At 37.7% G+C, this 17841-nt stretch overlaps 1 protein-coding gene across 7 annotated transcripts in view; it reads right to left on the bottom strand.

The window, feature by feature from the left end:
• ZGRF1 (zinc finger GRF-type containing 1) overlaps positions 1-17841 on the bottom strand; it is a 57029-nt gene that overhangs the window by 20083 nt on the left and 19105 nt on the right. For 2 of the 7 annotated variants that reach the window (XM_070371984.1, XM_070371985.1), the window contains exons 9-18: positions 16140-16226; positions 14286-14471; positions 12419-12521; positions 12228-12325; positions 9751-9874; positions 7004-7662; positions 5972-6110; positions 5273-5457; positions 4289-4485; positions 564-703 (exon numbers count right to left, since the gene is read on the bottom strand). In XM_070371984.1, the coding sequence (XP_070228085.1) occupies positions 564-703; positions 4289-4485; positions 5273-5457; positions 5972-6110; positions 7004-7662; positions 9751-9874; positions 12228-12325; positions 12419-12521; positions 14286-14471; positions 16140-16226 (1918 nt within the window). The remainder of the gene's footprint in view (positions 1-563; positions 704-4288; positions 4486-5272; positions 5458-5971; positions 6111-7003; positions 7663-9750; positions 9875-12227; positions 12326-12418; positions 12522-14285; positions 14472-16139; positions 16227-17841) is intronic. The other 5 variants (XM_070371990.1, XM_070371986.1, XM_070371988.1 and 2 more) reach the window with 5 other exon arrangements.

The following is a 17841-nucleotide window of genomic DNA, read 5'->3' as shown; positions in this document are numbered from 1 at the left end:
GCTTATTTTTGATATTAAATTCAGTTCATACAATGCCAAGAGCTCATGTGACTTTTTAAACAAAATTAAACAGTTTTTGGCAGCCTATAATAAGGTTTTTTAAAAAATAAAATTTTAAATATATTTTCTAGGGGTGAGGGGGAGAATAAAATATGCTATTTTCAAAAGAAATGGTTTAATTCATTACACAATAATTCACGATATATACTGTGCAACTGTACTTTTAAAAATCTCTTTAATACAAAGAATTTACATACAGAGCTGTATGTAACTGAGATGGGGCTTCCAGGTGGCTCAGTGGTAAAGAATCTGTCTGCCAATAAAGGGGACACAGGAGACTCAGGTTCGATCTCTGGGTCAGGAAGATCCCCTGGAGGAGGAAATGGCAACCCACTCCAGTGTTCTTGCCTGGAAAATTCAATGGACAGAGGAGCCTGGCAGGCTACAGTCCACGGGGTCATAAAACAGTCAGACACGACTGAGCAACCTGAGCACACAGCACACCACACATAAAACTACGATACAAGGCTAGATTCAGTCACAGCATCATCACATCAACCCACCTTTGCTGTAAGCAGATGAACTTTCTTTCCGACTCAGTTTAAGATAAAGTTTGCTCTTAGGTTCATTATAAAATTCAGGATCTACAGTAGTAAACTTCTTTAGTTTACCAAACCGTTTTCTTTGAAAATCAAATCCTTTCCTGCAAAATGAGTAAGAGCCAAACCTGAATTTGAATATTAAAGTATGAAGTTTTTTTTGAGATAATTAACATATACTATATTATTCCAGGTGTACAACATCATGATTTATGTGTATACTACGAAATTATCACCATAGTAAGTCAAGTTAACAACCATCACCACACAGTCACAAAGTTTTTTTCTTCTGAAAAAAAAAAAATGAAGTGTTTTTGTTTATTTTTAAATAAATTAAGGGGAATTCCCTGGTGGCCCATTGATTAGGATGACAAGCATTCACTGCAGAGGACCTGGGTTTGATCCCTGGCTGGGGAACTAAGATCCCACATGCTGCAAGGCATACCAAATAAATAAATATATTGAATTTTTTTAAAAAGCACTGAAGAACTCATTGCATGTATAAAATTTTTTTATTGTAATGAGAACTCTTACTCTTATCAACTTTCAAATATACAGTAAAATAATATTAACCACAGTCACCATGATGTATACATCTGCAGGACTTATTTATTTTGTAACTGGAAGTTTGAAAGTACAAACGTTTTTTAAAAATTTTCTTTAAAACAGAGTATGAAAAGGAAAGAACCAAAGAGTGTGTATGTTTATATGCTTTTATATATTGTTGTTCTGATTAGTCACTAAGTCATGTCCAACTCTCTTGTGACCCCATGGACTGTAGCCCCCATGGACTTTAACCCTGTAATTCCAGATGTTCAAGCTGGATTTAGAAAAGGTAGAGGAACCAGAGATCAAATAGACAATATCCGTTGGATCATCAAAAAAGCAAGAGAGTTCCAGAAAAACATCTACTTCTGCTTTATTGACTATGCCAAAGCCTTTGACTGTGTGGATCACAATAAACTGTGGAAGATTCTTAAAGAGATGGGAATACCAGACGACCTTATCTTCCTCCTGAGAAATCTGTATGCAGGTCAAGAAGCAAGTTAGAACTGGACATGGAATAGCAGGCTGGTTCCAAATCTGGAAAGGAGTACGTCAAGGTTGTTTATTGTCACTCTGCTTATTTAACTTATATGCAGAGTGCATTGTGAGAAATGCTGGGCTGGATGAAGCACAAGCTGGAATCAAGATTGCTGGGAGAAATATCAATAACCCCAGACATGCAGATGACATTACCCTTACAGCAGAAAGCGAAGAACTAAAGAGCCTCTTGATGAAAGTGAAAGAGGAGAGTTTAAAAGCTGGCTTAAAACTTAACACTCAGAAAACAAAGATCATGGCATACAGTCCCATCACTTCATGGCAAATAGATGGGGAAACAATGGAAACAGTGGCAGACTTTATTTCCTTGGGCTCCAAAATCACTGCAGATGGTGACTGCAGCCATGAAATTAAAAGATGCTTGCTCCTTGGAAGAAAATCTGTGACCAACCTAGACAGCATATTAAAAAGCAGAGACATTAATTTGCCAACAAAGGTCTGTCTAGTCAAAGCTATGGTTTTTCCAGTATTCATGTATGGATATGAGAGTTGGACTATAAAGAAAGCTGAGCACCAAAGAATTGATGCTTTTGAACTGTGGTGTTGGAGAAGACTCTTGAGAGTCCCTTGGACAGCAAGGAGATCAAACCAGTACATCCTAAAGGAAATCAGTCCTGAATATTCATTGGAAGGACTGATACTGAAGCTGAGATTCCAATTCTTTGGCCACCTGATGCGAAGAACCGACTCATTTGAAAAGACTGTGATGCTGGGAAAGATTGAAAGCAGGAGGAGAAGGAGACAACAGAGGATGAGATGGTTGGATGGCATCTCCAACTTGATGGACATGAGTTTGAGCAAGCTCTGGGAGTTGGTAATGGACAGGGAAGCCTGGTGTGCTGCAGTCCATGGGGTCGCAGAGTCCAACATGACTGAGTGACTGAACTGAACTGGACTGTAGCCAAACAGCCTCCTCTGTCCATGAGATTCCCAGGCAAAAATACTGGAGTGGGTTGCCATTTTCTTCTCCAGGGGATCTTCCTGACCAAGGGATCAAACCCATCTCTTTCTACTCATGCATTGGCAGGTGAGTTCTTTACCACTGAGCCACCTGGGAAACCCACTTTCATACATATATATCAGTTCAGTTCAGTTCAGTTGCTCAGTCTTGTCCGAATCTTTGCGACCCCATGAATTGCAGCACGCCAGGCCTCCCTGTCCATCACCAACTCCCAGAGTTCACTCAAACTCACGTCCATCGAGTCAGTGATGCCATCCAGCCATCTCATCCTCTGTCGTCCCCTTCTCTTCCTGCCCCCAATCCCTCTCAGCATCATAGTCTTTTCCAATGAGTCAACTCTGCACATGAGGTGGCCAAAGTACTGGAGTTTCAGCTTTAGCATCATTCCTTCCAAAGAGCACCCAGGACTGATCTCCTTTAGGATGGACTGGTTAGATCTCGTATATATACACAATAAAAATATATTGTGTCAAAGACAAGCCTCACAGAAACATCATTACTTTTAAAAGAGACAGGAATAGTATCTAAAAGATAGACTACTTCAGTTTCTATAACTGTAAAATGGAGTAATAGACTATATTTCCATAGCTTATAAATTATGACAATTAAATGAAATAATATTTCAGAGTGTTTAGAAGAGTACCTGACATATACAAGCTCCCAATAAATCTGTTATTATTAAATTATCGTCCAAATGCTCATTATTTCACTTTTTGGGTAATTCAACTTTTACAATGACTGTTTCCAAAAAGTAGCATTCTATGATACTATAAACTATGTAGTTGAGGTTTGTGAATGATCACTATGTATTATCTGCTGCTGCTAAGTCACTTCAGTCGTGTCCGACTCTGTGTGACCCCATAGACGGCAGCCACCAGGCTCCCCTATCCCTGGGATTCTCCAGGCAAGAACACTGGAGTGGGTTGCCATTTCCTTCTCCAATGCAGGAAATGAAAAGTGAAAGTGAAGTCGCTCAGTCATGTCTGACTCTTTGCGACCCCATGGACTGCAGCCTACAAGGCTCCTCCATCCATGGGATTTTCCAGGCAAGAGTACTGGAGTGGGGTGCCATTGCCTTCTCCTATGTATTATCCTGCACTGATAAAAATTATTCTTGGGATTTGTTCCACAGAGTTTTCCTTAGGATTATGATTAATGTAAAAGTGGTTAGAAAAATGGCATTCCTGCCAGTAATCTTCATATTGCTGACACTGTTCAATGCTTGTTTAATGTGGTTTAGTTGCTAAGTGGTGTCTGACTCTTTGCGACCCTATGGACTGTAACCCACCAGGCTCCTCTGTCCATGGGATTTTCCAGGTAAGAATACTGGAGTGGGTTACCATTTCTTTCTCCAGGGGATCTTCCTGACACAGGGATCAGGAATGTCCTGCATCTCCTGCATTTGCAGGCAAATTCTTTACCACTGAGCCACCCCAAATATCTGCTCAATATTTAGAGAGGACCATAAACAGCTTTAGAGAATTATTCCCATTTTACAGTTATAAAAACTGAGGTATCTTTTAGATATTTTTCCTAACTCAAACTCTTTGAAAACTGGTGATAATTCTGTGAGGTTGCTATTTTGATACAATTAGAGGCAGTTACTTAGCATCATAAAACATACCTCACGAAAAGTTGGCATTCCTCATAGAGGGGTATCTTTTGACTTCTTAAGTAGAAGCCAATACTTTTTATATCACTTAAAACCATGCTAGGTAGAGATTTTTCCTGTGTTAAATATCCTGGGGTCATTTCTTCAAACCACTTAAAAAATTTACATTGGTCACCTTTGGGTCCATCACAGGTATAAAAGAGACGACCCTGAGGGGACAAAGATATTGAAACTTAGTGAGAAAAATCATGTTTTTATTTATGTACTTATTTTACTGTTTTAGTACCATGTTTGTCAAGACTTTTCTAAAGGCTGCTTGGAGACTTCTCCAATATTACTTATGAATTCTTGCTTTTGCAACTAAATTTAAATCCAAATTTACATACTCAACTAACAAAGTGGAATATGCAAGCAGTGGAGGAAAGCTGTATTATGAGTGAAAGTACAGTCACGAGTACAAACCATCAGTCAACATTACACACATTTCACTAACTTAACTTCTTCCATAATAATGTCATCAGCAATATGAATTAAGTCAGTGTGCTTCTCTACTCCTCCAGCCGTATCAGCTTTGTTACTCGTACTAGAGGCCAGTCTCAGCCCTACTTTCTTCAGGCTCATCTCTGCATTCTCTAAGCCCTCAGGTGGGGACATATTCCCTTCTTAGTGCCCTTCCTGTAATTTGCGCATCCCTCCTATTTTTATAAATTCCAGTATTATATAAAATTTCCTTTTACATCTTTTTCTCCATCTGCTACTATGCAGCAAGTTCCCAAGCAATCTGAAAGCTGATCTTAACTCATATTTTTGTATCCTCGAATGCAGATCATCTTTCAGGAAAAATGTACTGAGTGTTTACTATATGTTAGTTACTAATGCCTCAAGCAGAAGACTCCTAGTCAAGACTTAACACTTTAAACTTTTTGTAAAGCAACAGGTACCAAGACTTTTATAAACAAGTAAGTCTAACAAAAGGAGGGGAAGAGGGAAAAATACCTTATTTGGACCTTCCTTTTTAACCATGACCAGTTTTGCAGGCTGCTGATGATGGCAGGATGGCACATTATTTTCTACATTTTTCAGTTTGTCTCCATTTGATAATGTGTAAAATGATATGTCAACTTTTGAAAGAGCTTTGTGCAACCTTTGTGCCAATCCAAATAGCAATATATTTAAATGTTCTACAAAAAAAATTGTTAAGGTAATTTAAAAATATATACAGATGAAAATTAAATACAAAATAATTTCACGTTTGTATCAGATATGTACTATTAGATAAATCTGAAAATAGCCTTTGACAGAGTAAACTGTAACATAACACTAACATCCATTTTTAAAAAGACGAGTATTACTCTTGTATAAAAAAAACAATCAAAACTAATCATACACCATACTTAAAATTTCCTACTTGATTTATCAAAACTACCTGTAACACTTTTAGTTTTAAAAAAATGTTTACACTACATATTGAACAAGATAATGCTGTCATTTCCCACTCTTAAACTCAATTTTGATATGAAATTAAAATATAAGTTACTGTCAAAACCTGGATTAAATATACAGAAAATAGCAAATGTCAAGTAGAAATTTAATATAAAAATTCATAATATAAGATGCTACACTTTCTCACAGTTATACTATTGACATTAAGCAGCAATCAATCATAATAAAATAAAAAAAAATCTTGTCTCATACCTGTGAGACAAGATGTAAAAACCTGCTTATAATGAGCAGGAGACTGAAAAACAGCTGGTATGTGAATCTGCCTTTGGGGAATACATGCAGATTTTACTTTCTGCCCACTTGGGAAGCATAGCTCAGAGTCTTTTACCTCCTGAAATGCAATAATTCAAGTTATTACAATAATTCCAGAAAAATACTGTTTACTAATAAGCAAATTCTATAGATAATATTATATTTTTCTTTTGATTTCCAGAATGCATGAAATCATTTTCTAATTTTAAATGGGAAATTGAGTATAGCAGGAAAGGCTATGACATGGCACTTTTAATGATAAATAAGACTAACTTCTCTTGTCGGCCCCTTAATAAGTTTTTAAATATTTTTGTAGGAAAAATTTAACTGATGTGAGTGAATCATTATGTATCTCTACTTCTGGTCACAATTACAGTAAGAATTGTTCATAACCAATGTAAGTAGGATGTACCTTTACCCTAATAATGATCTGGTCAGCAAAACTGAGCTCATAGTGAAATGAAAATAATCAAAACTGAGCTGATTGTAAAAATGAAAACAATAGTAGTAGTAGTAGTGGAAGTGATGGTGGAAACAGAACTATAATTTAAGTACCTTTTATGTCCAGATACTGCACCAGACACTTTCAAATACGTAATTTAGTGTTTACAACCTCTAGAAAGGTCTTAAGTCAAAGAAGATGTGACTGGGACTTTCCTGGTGGTCCAGTGGCTAAGACTCCATGCTCCCACTGCAGGGACCCTGGGTGTGATTCCTGATTGGGGAACTAAGATCCCATAGGCCACATCTAAGACCTGGTGCAGCCAAATAAATTCAGTAAATAAAAAGAATTTTTTTAAAAAATGTGACTGTAGCAAAAGTTCTGGAAAACTCTTAAAAAAAAAAAAATCCCAAAGCCACTGGCTTCAAGACTAAAATCATTTCACCTGTATGACTTTGGTAATTCTTTTGCTGAAATTCAGATAAGTACTGGAAAAGATGCACCAAGAAAACACTGGGACATTTCCTCACCTGTAAATCTCCTGTTACACTGCAGTTGTAGCAGGCATACTCTCCTAACATATTCTGAACTTCCTCAGTCTTAGAAGCCTCGTTTATATTCAAAGAAAATGCCTTCTTTCTGCAAACCGAATCTTGACTGCTAAAATCCTGCTGCTGCTGTTGAAGCATGTGTTTCATCATTTGTAAATACACAGAGTCTAAAGAACTTCCATTCACAGCATCATTCTCTCTTTCACCTGTGTTACTAAAATGCATCGCAGAAACAGCCTCAGCAAAGAAGCCGTCTGTTACTTTCTCATCAACTCTGTCTGGAGTAGTCAAGTTGCACTGGCGTGTATTTTGATATTTCAGCCACTTGCTTTGAGTAGATGTATTATCAAGAAGGGAAACCTCACTTGGAGTCACTTCCCTAGATTCGTTAGAGAAAGAAGCTTCGCTTTGGTCCTTGGGCCCAAAGCTGAAAGAAGGAACTGCTGACTCTTCACGCAGGCTGAATATGGGAGGACCAGAAGCCTTCTGCCTGTCACAGTCCATCATACGTGAACAAGAATCTGAGTCAGGTGGCCCACTGGCAGGCGGCAAAGCAACAAGTGGAGCTCGGGTTCTACTTACTTCAAAGGAAAGCCTCTGAAGGTTCTTATTCTCCAGAGAACTTGATTTTTTCATTACTGAAAAAGAGAGAGCTGATTAAAAATGTATTACAGATATCACTCAATCTTTAGAAAACGGTGGGTATTCATACAAAAAAGCAAAAAGTAGCAACATGCCTCGTGCCAGAAAAAGAAAATCACATTTCCTTTTAAAAAATTTTAATTTTTTAGTCTCAAAAAAATAAAGATTTCAAATTTAATTTTAGACTCTGAAACTTTTTTTAAGGTTGATAAACTTGAAATCCTTCTCTTTTTCTTTTCTTTCTTAGCTAATAATTTCCACTCACCACCACCACACCTACCCCCCCAAATACTGCATTATATTTATATAACACTGAACCTTTCAAGTACTTTACAACCAAGAAGGGATTCATCATTCTCACTTTACAGATGAGGTTGCCAACCAAGGCCTAGAGGTAACATAACTACCAATTGGCAGAGTTAAGACAAGAAACCAAACTTAGGTTTTTTTCTCAATTTTATATTCCTTCTCCAGAGACTGAAGTTCAAGGTTTATTTACTAATGTGTTATAACCTCTCATATATTTATTACACTCATGGATTAATATGTTGACCTTCAGGGTAAAGAAGACTTTTAGCTTTATTTTGATACATTGTTATGTGATAAGAGTTCAACTGTGTTAAACACATGTTATGGCAGATTTTGGCTGAGTTTTAGAATTCCTTTCAGCATCACTAGTAGTTGATATATTCCTGAAAATATTAAAAGCAGTAATATTTGCTGAATAAATAGTAATACTGCAGGAGAACTATATCAGCTTAAAGTTTTTACCTAAAATGCTATGGTTTCCTGTTTTATAATAATGTTCCTTCTTGACAGAGTTTCTGTTTCGTTGGAAATAAACCCTGGTGGTCACTTGGGAAGGTAGCAGGACAGCAGGTAAGTCAATGGCATTCTTTTGTAAAGTGTTATGATGTACTCCTAACAAACTGACTAAGCGACATTGACAGAAAAGTTAACACCTGATTAAATAGTAAGTCATGGCAGCACTGTGTCGACCATCTGTCTGTCACTGTCGCTTCACTTGTCTCAGATGCTCACTCTTCCCATACTGACTCTTTCCTACCTTGCTTCCTCTACCACCCACACCCACTAAACCTTCTCCAACCCAATTCTCCAGACACTTTAAGCTTTTATTTTTATATCATCCACCCACGACCAAAAGATTACCTACAACTTTACTCGTCACTCAGCCTAACTTCAGAATCAAGGGAAGATACATTGATGAGATTAAGGAACAGAAGTTAGTGGAAGAGATCCTATAAATGTATTATCTTATCAAGAAGCAGGAAATTACTCATAGGGAAGAAGAGGTGTAACGTATGAAGACACAGAAGCCTGAGAATGCAGTTGAGGTCACAGCAGTTGAAGAGCTCCCTGATAATGCCAGGATCCCAAAGCAAAAGAGGGGAAGCTGAGAGGTTATGAGAAGGTCAACCATGATTGACATTCACAATGAACCTGTTCCCCGGTCGGGGGGGAGGGGCTACAGAGGGGCCAGGTTCTGGAGTTACAGCTGTGAGAAGTGTTGGCAATGGTAGAGGTCTGAGATGAGAAGATGAGAGGATAAAGAAGGTACCAGAGAGCTAGAAGGGAGTACTGGATTTGGAAGTAAGAGCCATCCTCAACAGAAAAAGTCAAAGCAGAGTGTGGGAAGGTGTGAGGGTATAGGACACTGAGTCTGGTTTCAAGATTATTTTTAGTTTAGTAGCAATCTCTCACAGAGAAGGCGATGGCACGCCACTCCAGTACTCTTGCCTGGAAAATCCCATGGACAGAGGAGCCTGGTGGGCTGCAGTTCATGGGGTCGCTAAGAGTCGGACACGACTGAGCGACTTCACTTTCACTTTTCACTTTCATGCATTGGAGAAGGAAATGGCAACCCACTCCAGTGTTCTTGCTTGGAGAATCCCAGGGATGGGGGAGCCTGGTGGGCTGCTGTCTATGGGGTCGCACAGAGTCGGACACGACTAAAGCGACTTAGCAGCAGCAGCAATCTCTCAAATGAAAAATCTCATTTTACATGGATAGATAGATTAGAACCATACGGGAGCAATTATCTACGCTGAGAAAGTGAACATTACCAGGTAAAGTTTGCCCTTTCAGGGACTCCTCAGAGAATTCTAGCATGAAGTCATCATCTCTCGAGTTAAAAGATAAAGTAGAAACAGGGCTTAACGTTGAGATCTTCTGTTCTGGTGACGTCACCTATCCAGAAAGAAGAGACAAAACTACAGACCAAAATCCTCTTATTGCATTTTTCCCCTACAGTCTGAACAAATTCTAGTAACTGTATTATAAAAACAATGCTTTCAAAAAAAATAAAATAAAATAAAAAAAAAAACAATGCTTTCAAGCACATTGTGTAGAGCTATAGGGGGGCAAAGTTCCTTCCAAAAGGGGCAGGACAGAATAAATGCACTAAAATAAACAAGGATATTGGAAAGTGAAATACAGAACATAAACCTGTTGGATTTATTTGAAATGGGTCAGATTCTGATTTGGATTGATATGAGTTATGAGGATTTGGTTGTGAAGATCAGGTTCCAGTCTTAGGGACACAGGCTTAAGCAGATCTCATGTCTGGAGCTGGGAAGACAACACTTCTTGCAAACCCAAGGCCTGAACAGCTTTTTCTTTATGTCCTTAGGTCTAGGGTATATCTACAGTTGATCTAAAACTTCAAAATACTGCTTCTAAATGGAATAAACTCTTCTTTAATATATTCCATATCTGAACAGTCATATCATTCTCTATGTTATTCTCCTTCTAATAGGATTTAATTGTGTTGCTACTTCTAGAAATTAATCACCTTAAAAATCTAATATGGGTTGCAGTGCTCTGTGATAACCTAGAGGGGAGGGATGGAGTGGGAGGTGACAGGGAGGTTCAAGAGAGAGAGGACATATCTATACCTATGGCTGATTCATCTTGATATGTGGCAGAAACCGACACAACATTGTAAAGCAATTATCCTCCAATGAAAAAAAAATCTAGTATGAATTGAACAGAGCTGGGCCCAGGGCCTCAAAACCAGCTGGAATCAGGGCTTCTGCTGCCACTAACTCTGTCTCTTTCTCTGAAAGTCCGCTTCTGTGCTCTCCCAGTAGACCAGACTCCTCTGCATGGCAGGAAGCATAGCCCACTGAAAAGTTCCTAAGATTCCCACCATTAACCACTGTAGCAGACGCTGTTGCTATCCTGCCATGTCTCCCTGGCCTATCTCTGAGGTCATCTACAATTGGAGAATTGCTCCCCTACCTGTCCCAGGCTTCCTATCTCAAGCATCTGCATCTTTCTGTCTGAGGACAGTGGCTGGGACAGCAGGTACAGCAGGCCAAACGTGCCAGGTGGTTAATATGACCAGGAGTAACCTTCAGCCAAAGACAGATGGGAACTGGTATGTGAATACCTTTCTTTTCTTATTCTTCAGGGAGGACAATCCTGAGTTTTGTTTTACAGGCCTCTTAGTGGGTCCCCAGTACGACGCAACACCTTTTATTATTGCTTTCTTCCCTGTCTCCCAGTGTGACTGTGTTTGGAGACGGGGCCTTTAAGAGGTAACAAAGGCTAAATGAGGCCGTAAGAGTGGTACCCTGATCCACCAGAATTAGTGTCCTTATAAGAAGAGAATTCTCACTCTCTTGCACTCTCTTTATCCATGTGCACATACCAAGGAAGTATACATGAGGACATAGTGAGAAGGTAGCCGTTCGTATGCCAGGAATAGAGTTCTCATCAGAAACATGATCTTGGACTTCTACCCTCCAGAACTGTGACAAAATAAATTTCTGTTGTTTAAGTCACTCATCCTCCGTTAGAGCAGCCCTAGCAGACTAACAGAGATCTGCAGCTGACTCCACTCAGAAAAGCCCACTTCAGTCCACTTTGTTAAGTCAGAAATCCAGGAGGCTTTCTCCTCCCCTTCCTTCACTCTGCTCTCTACATCCAACCTAGCAACATCCATGCTTCTGACTCCAAAATTTATCTTAAATCTAATTACCAACTCCTCTATACTTTCACTGCCAGTCTCTTCAAGTCACTGTCATCTACAGCTCATTTTAACTGGTTTCCTTGCTTCCACCACAGTGTCCATCAAATCCATCTTCCACACAGCAGCCAGCAACACCTTTTAAAAATGTAAATGTAATGAGTTTTCTGCCGAAGCCCTTCAGTAATTTCACAATGGAACGTAGACCAATATTAAACCTCTTAATCTGACCTGCAAGATTTCGTGCATCTGGTCCTGCTCACTTTCCCAATTTCATTTGATTACTGCTTTGCCTGTGACTTTCCACAATCCAGCTACTATGGCCTTTGTTCACATTCTTGAACCCACCCAGCTCTTCAATCTCACTTGCTGTTTCTAAGATTCACCAAATTTTTTTACTCACAACTATTAAAACTGTTTAGGGGATTCCCTGGCAGTCCAGTGGTTACGACTCAACGCTTTACTATCAGGGCCAGGTTCATGTCTAATTATGGAACCAAAATCCCACAAGCTGCAGGGTGTGGCCACAAAAACAAAGCAAAAAGAAAAACAACTTTGTTCACATTATACCTTATTTTTTTCCCACGAAGTCCTCTCTGTTGATTTAAAATTATAATCCAAATAATTATATAAATGGTCTGAATCTTTAGGAGGGAAATCTAAAATTGCTGTCGGGGGGGAAAAAGCATGAATATTTATACACTAGTTTGTTCAACGTCAAATAACTTTTTAATATTATATTTTATTTATAATATACTTACAATCATTTTTAGTCAAGTCCTTATTAAACTCAGCTCTCACTTGTAAATTGTCTTCAATAGTAAAGCTAGTATCTCCTTTTGTAAAGTTTTCTTCGTTTGGGAACTAGAAAATAGAGATCCATTTATCAGTTTAGAAAAAAGTGTGTATACATCCATAACTTTACCTATATAGTTTATAACTTGAGACACAGAAAAACAAAGAGATGTTATGAAGCCAATTCCATTCAGGGAAAGTAGAATATATTATATTTCATCAATTCTTATGGCTCATATTTCTTATCTCTTAACATCTTTGAGATAGGGATACACCTTAAAAATAATGACATTTCTACATCTCTATAGCACAGACAACAGCTGTGACATAGTTATCTCTGCCTGTGCAGTGCAACTATATGCAAAGAGTCATACTGGTCAAATAATGATCACAAATATGAATTTGTGCATTATTAATATTAGACATATTAAAGTAGTTCTATTGTTTATATGTCCTCAAGAAGATCAAACTAGGGTTTAGCATCAAACAAAAAGTATTATATTCATGGAAAGACAAGAAAACAAAGCAGTGTGATATACAATAAAACTCTATGTTCAAATAAATCTAAGAGTCTTTCACTAAATATAACATTAAAAATCCAAGTGAAGGTGAACAAAGTTCTGAAGATCTATTTCATGGCACTGTTAATGTACTTCCCATTACCAAAGTGTGCACATAAAATGGTGAAGATTGTAAATTTTATAGTATGTGTTTTTTACCACATTTTTTAAAAAGGCAGTGAAAAAGCACTGTGTAATGTTAATTGACTAGTGTTAATTTCTTAGTATCAGATATTACAATGGTGCTTCTTACAGTTAATTATAATATCTTGGGATTTTATGAAATACAAGATAATTTCTAAAGTTCAGATACGGCTGTGTGCAAGCAATCTGTCACACTTCTCAAAGTTCTTATCTCTGTTGGTAAGTCCAGTCATTTTGCCTTAGAACATTTTTTATAAACTTGGGATATAAAACACGACCATACTGATGTATGTGAAAATATTTAAAAATAAAACAAATGGACGTAAATTTCTTTTTCAGTATGGAGTACTTCTCAATTCTCCTCTTTAAAAAAAAACCAAGAAATGAGAAATAGAAACACCTCTTACCTTTCATGAAACTAAGAAATAATGGTATCCCTGAATTACAGTATATTAAAAGGACAGGGAAACAGTATAGGCTTAGCAATATGGAAGAAAGTCAAACCAAAGTACCTACTACAAGAGATCCCAATAAGAAATAAACAAACTGATAAACCCCAATTCCCATGGTAATGCTCTGTTTCTTAAGGGTGGAGGTTACATGGCTGTCTTCACCCTGTGGTAATTACTGAGCTGTGTACTTACGGTCTGTGCATTTATTTTGTATGTGTTTTATGCTTTAATAAAAAATGGAAAAATTTTAAATCTCTTTAACAGATACTGTTTCAAATACATGCATACATCCTTTTCTCAATAACCTCTTCTATTTGGAAGCAATGAGAGGTTCTTGGCATCTACTTAGTGGCGGAGAGGGGTGGATATTAGAAGGAAAACAAATCTAGTAGCTGTTATAAAATATATTTTCTATTATAATCCGCCTATTTGCTCTTGTCATGAATTTCTAATATTCTCTGAAGTGAAAAGTAATCCTTTAAGTTCCTGATCCCAAAAAAGGCAGTAAATCTTTCAAACAGTTTTGTCTTAGTTTGATTTATGATGCTTCATGTGAATTTACTAAACTGTTTTTTAACTTACAGCTGTACAAGGATGTAAATATGCTTTCTTTGCAAAATTTAGTATTGACATAAAGAAAATGATTTGGCAAGGTGCGACTATAAGAATCATTTTACCTGCAAGAAGCCCATCTGCATACGAGTGCTAGGCAACTCTGGTGTCAAAAAACAAGTGTTTGTCGTGCAGCTTCCGTACACAGTGCTATCCGAAAGCTGACTGCATTCAACCTGTGAGCTGTGTCCTCTGACCATCACAGCGCTAGAAGCGGAGCCTTTCACTTGGTGCCCTTGAAACTCAACAGGCTACAGTGAATTATTAAAAACGAGTAGTGAGAAATATATTTAAAGTGCATATGTACAAAGAAAACAATGCATAATTCAGTTTTCTATTAAGTATTACTTTTTTTTTTGGCCATGACACACAGCTCATGGGATCTTAGTTCCCCAACTTAGGATCAAACCTAAGCCCTAGGCAGTGAAAGCACAGAGTCCTAGCTACTGAACCACCAGGAACTTCCCCACAGCTTGGCATTACAGACATGATGTGCGTGAGTGCATGCTAAGCTGCTTCAGTGTCTAACTCTTTATGACCCTATGGACTGTGGCTCACCAGTCTCCTCTGTCCATGAGATTCTCCAGGCCAGAATACTGGACTGGGCTGCCATGCCCTCCTCCAGGGGATCCTCCTGACCCAGGGTTTGAACCCGTGTCTCCTGTGGCGGCTGCACTGCAGGCGGATTCTTTACTGCTGAGCCACTGGGGAAGCCCCTATAGACATCATATTACACTACAAGGAAGGGTCTTCTTTTCTGTCTACTAACTGAACTGCAAGCTCCTTGAGGGCAGAAACTCTTCTGCTTCATCAAGGTATCATATGCATTTAACACCATGCTTGGAATGTGTTAAGGGAAGAAAGAGAAGGAACGGAGGAAGCATTTCCTTTGTTTAAAGGTTTTGTAAACCATCAGGCTATTAGCAAGGGAGATGCTGGGCTCTCAGCCTCCCAGATAATCAGCTCCTGTAGCTCTGAGGACAAAGGAGGTCTAAGAGTACCGAGACGGACATGTACCTCAGAGGGGTGCTCTCACCCACTCAGAGACCTGGTCCGCTTTCACACTGCAAATGGCTTTCTCTGCTGCCCCCTTGAGGGTTCTAGGATTTTTACTCTACACAAGGTGACAAAGTCTACCCACAAGATGGAAAAATAGTGTGTAGAGCTGAAGGAAAGTATGTAAAGAATGAGTTTATTTCTAACTGATAAATTAACAAAGTGACAATAATATATAATCTGAACATTCTTACTTAAAAATTAAGATTTTAAACCACACATTTTAAAGGAACTAAAATAACTTTGGAACAGGAGTTTTGTTGAAAACACTCTGAATTTTAAAATATAACACATATCAATAAAAAAAAGTCTAAATCTTTAAAGACTGTATTTTCTACATTGTTTGATGGGGAATACAAATTCTCTATAAACAAATAAATGCCTTGCTTTCTTTGCTGCTATGTCTATCTTTTCCAGAGGTATGCTGAGTTTTAAGAACAGAATCATCATTTACAAAACCCACCCATATATATCCTGTTATCTCTATCAATTTTTGCTGCAGAGTGGGTAGTACTACTTAGAGCTTTGGTTATATATACTTCTACCCATTTAGCCTGAAGTAAGAGTGGTGAAGTAAACTATAGTAAATGAAAAGCCATGGACATCTTCACTTTGTTCTGCACTGAACATTCATTAACTGTACTTTATATATATATATCGTGTCCAATCCCCAGGGTATCCTATAATGCATTAATCAGTAACAGATAGATGGCTCAAGACCAAAAAAGGGGTAACAGTCATTAGTTTTTCTTGTTCTTAAAATCAGGTTAATTCATTTTGCTCACTAACCTGTCTACGAACTCAAAGTTGTATAAAAAACAGCAGGAAAACAGTGGGTTAAAAAATCAATTCACAAATTTTACCTTGGGGTCTTTACAGGTTTCTCTCTCCATTTGTTTAGGAATAACAGCTAGAAAAGCAGTCTCTTCTTCAGTGCCCAAGGGAATGAACTAGGATAAAATATCAATTAGTGTGTTAGCTAAAATAATTTTATAGGTGGTTTATGAGTTTGGTGGGAAAATATTCCCAAACTTAAAGTACACGTCATCTCCATCTCACGTCTCTCTATACATACACAAAATAAACTACCCCTGGCAAAGGAGTGCTCTAGCAAAGAAAGGACTATACTAGTTAATTTATTTTTTTTTTTCTAATTTTATTTTATTTTTAAACTTTACATAATTGCATTAGTTTTGCCAAATATCAAAATGAATCCGCCACAGGTATACATGTGTTCCCCATCCCGAACCCTCCTCCCTCCTCCCTCCCCATACCGTCCCTCTGGGCCGTCCCAGTGCATCAGCCCCAAGCATCCAGCATCGTGCATCGAACCTATACTAGTTAATTTAAAACCTGAGCATATTAGAAAATTCTAATTCTAAACTTTAATTGAAATCTTCTAAAACAGTATGTTATAAATCCCATACTAAAATTTATGTTAATGCAGATTATTTAATTCAAAAATTAGTGTGAAATTAAAAGAGGAAAATCATAAATAGTGTAACACTTTATTTAAAAAATGAATCATTTTCTAGCAACTATAAAACACAAGATATAGACAACAGCAACTAGTCATTTTCAGTTCAAGTAACTAAAATATCCATAATTTCTAATGTGAATTATAGACTTAAGAGACTTTGAGACTTAACAAGTGAACTCAACTGTAGGAGAAATTTTATGTTTAATAATTACGAAGAAAAGAGTTGTCACTAAAATAGGTAAACTGTATTTGTTCACACAATGGTCACTTTCCTTTTATAACTCTGTAAGCACAACTGCCAATCAAGTAGCTCTTAAAAACAATCAACTCATATTTTAGAACTAGCATTTTTAACAAGAGTGAATTTTTAAAATTAATTAGCATAGTATAATAGCTTCTAGCTCCTTTGCTATGTGTGACTAATTACACGTACAGAACTAAAGTGAAGGTGCCGCTGCTAAGTCGCTTCAGTCGTGTCCGACTCTGTGCGACCCCATAGACGGCAGCCCACCAGGCTCCCCCGTCCCTGGGATTCTCCAGGCAAGAACACTGGAGTGGGTTGCCATTTCCTTCTCCAATGCATGAAAGTGAAACGTGAAAGTGAAGTCGCTCAGTCGTATCCGACTCTTAGAGACCCCATGGACTGCAGCCTTCCAGGCTCCTCCATCCATAGGATTTTCCAGGCAAGAGTACTGGAGTGGGGTGCCATTGCCTTCTCCAAAGTGAAGTGGCATTAAGTATATCCTCAAAGAGCACCCTAACTTTAAATTTTGAAAGTTCCTTCTATCACTACTATATATGAAGAGTTTGTTTCAGAGTTGTAGCAAGAAAGCTATTATAGAAACAAAAATGTACTTCAATATTAATACTAAAGAGATTTAAATTACTTTTATTTTGCAAAAGATTCTAAGATCTTTTTCATTACTGTGAGATTATAAAATATTTTGCTTTAAAAATATATGACATTTATTTTAAATGGCAACTCATCCTGAAGGGAAAAACAGTGACAGTGTTAATTTGAAATTTATACTTTGTGATAATTATCACTGAAAAAGTTTAAACCATATTTTTTTAAGTGAAAAAAA

Source organism: Bos mutus, chromosome 6 (genome assembly GCF_027580195.1).
Source record: "Bos mutus isolate GX-2022 chromosome 6, NWIPB_WYAK_1.1, whole genome shotgun sequence".
In the NCBI taxonomy this organism is placed as follows: Eukaryota; Metazoa; Chordata; class Mammalia; order Artiodactyla; family Bovidae; genus Bos; species Bos mutus.
This window is presented reverse-complemented; position numbering and strand designations above follow the sequence as displayed.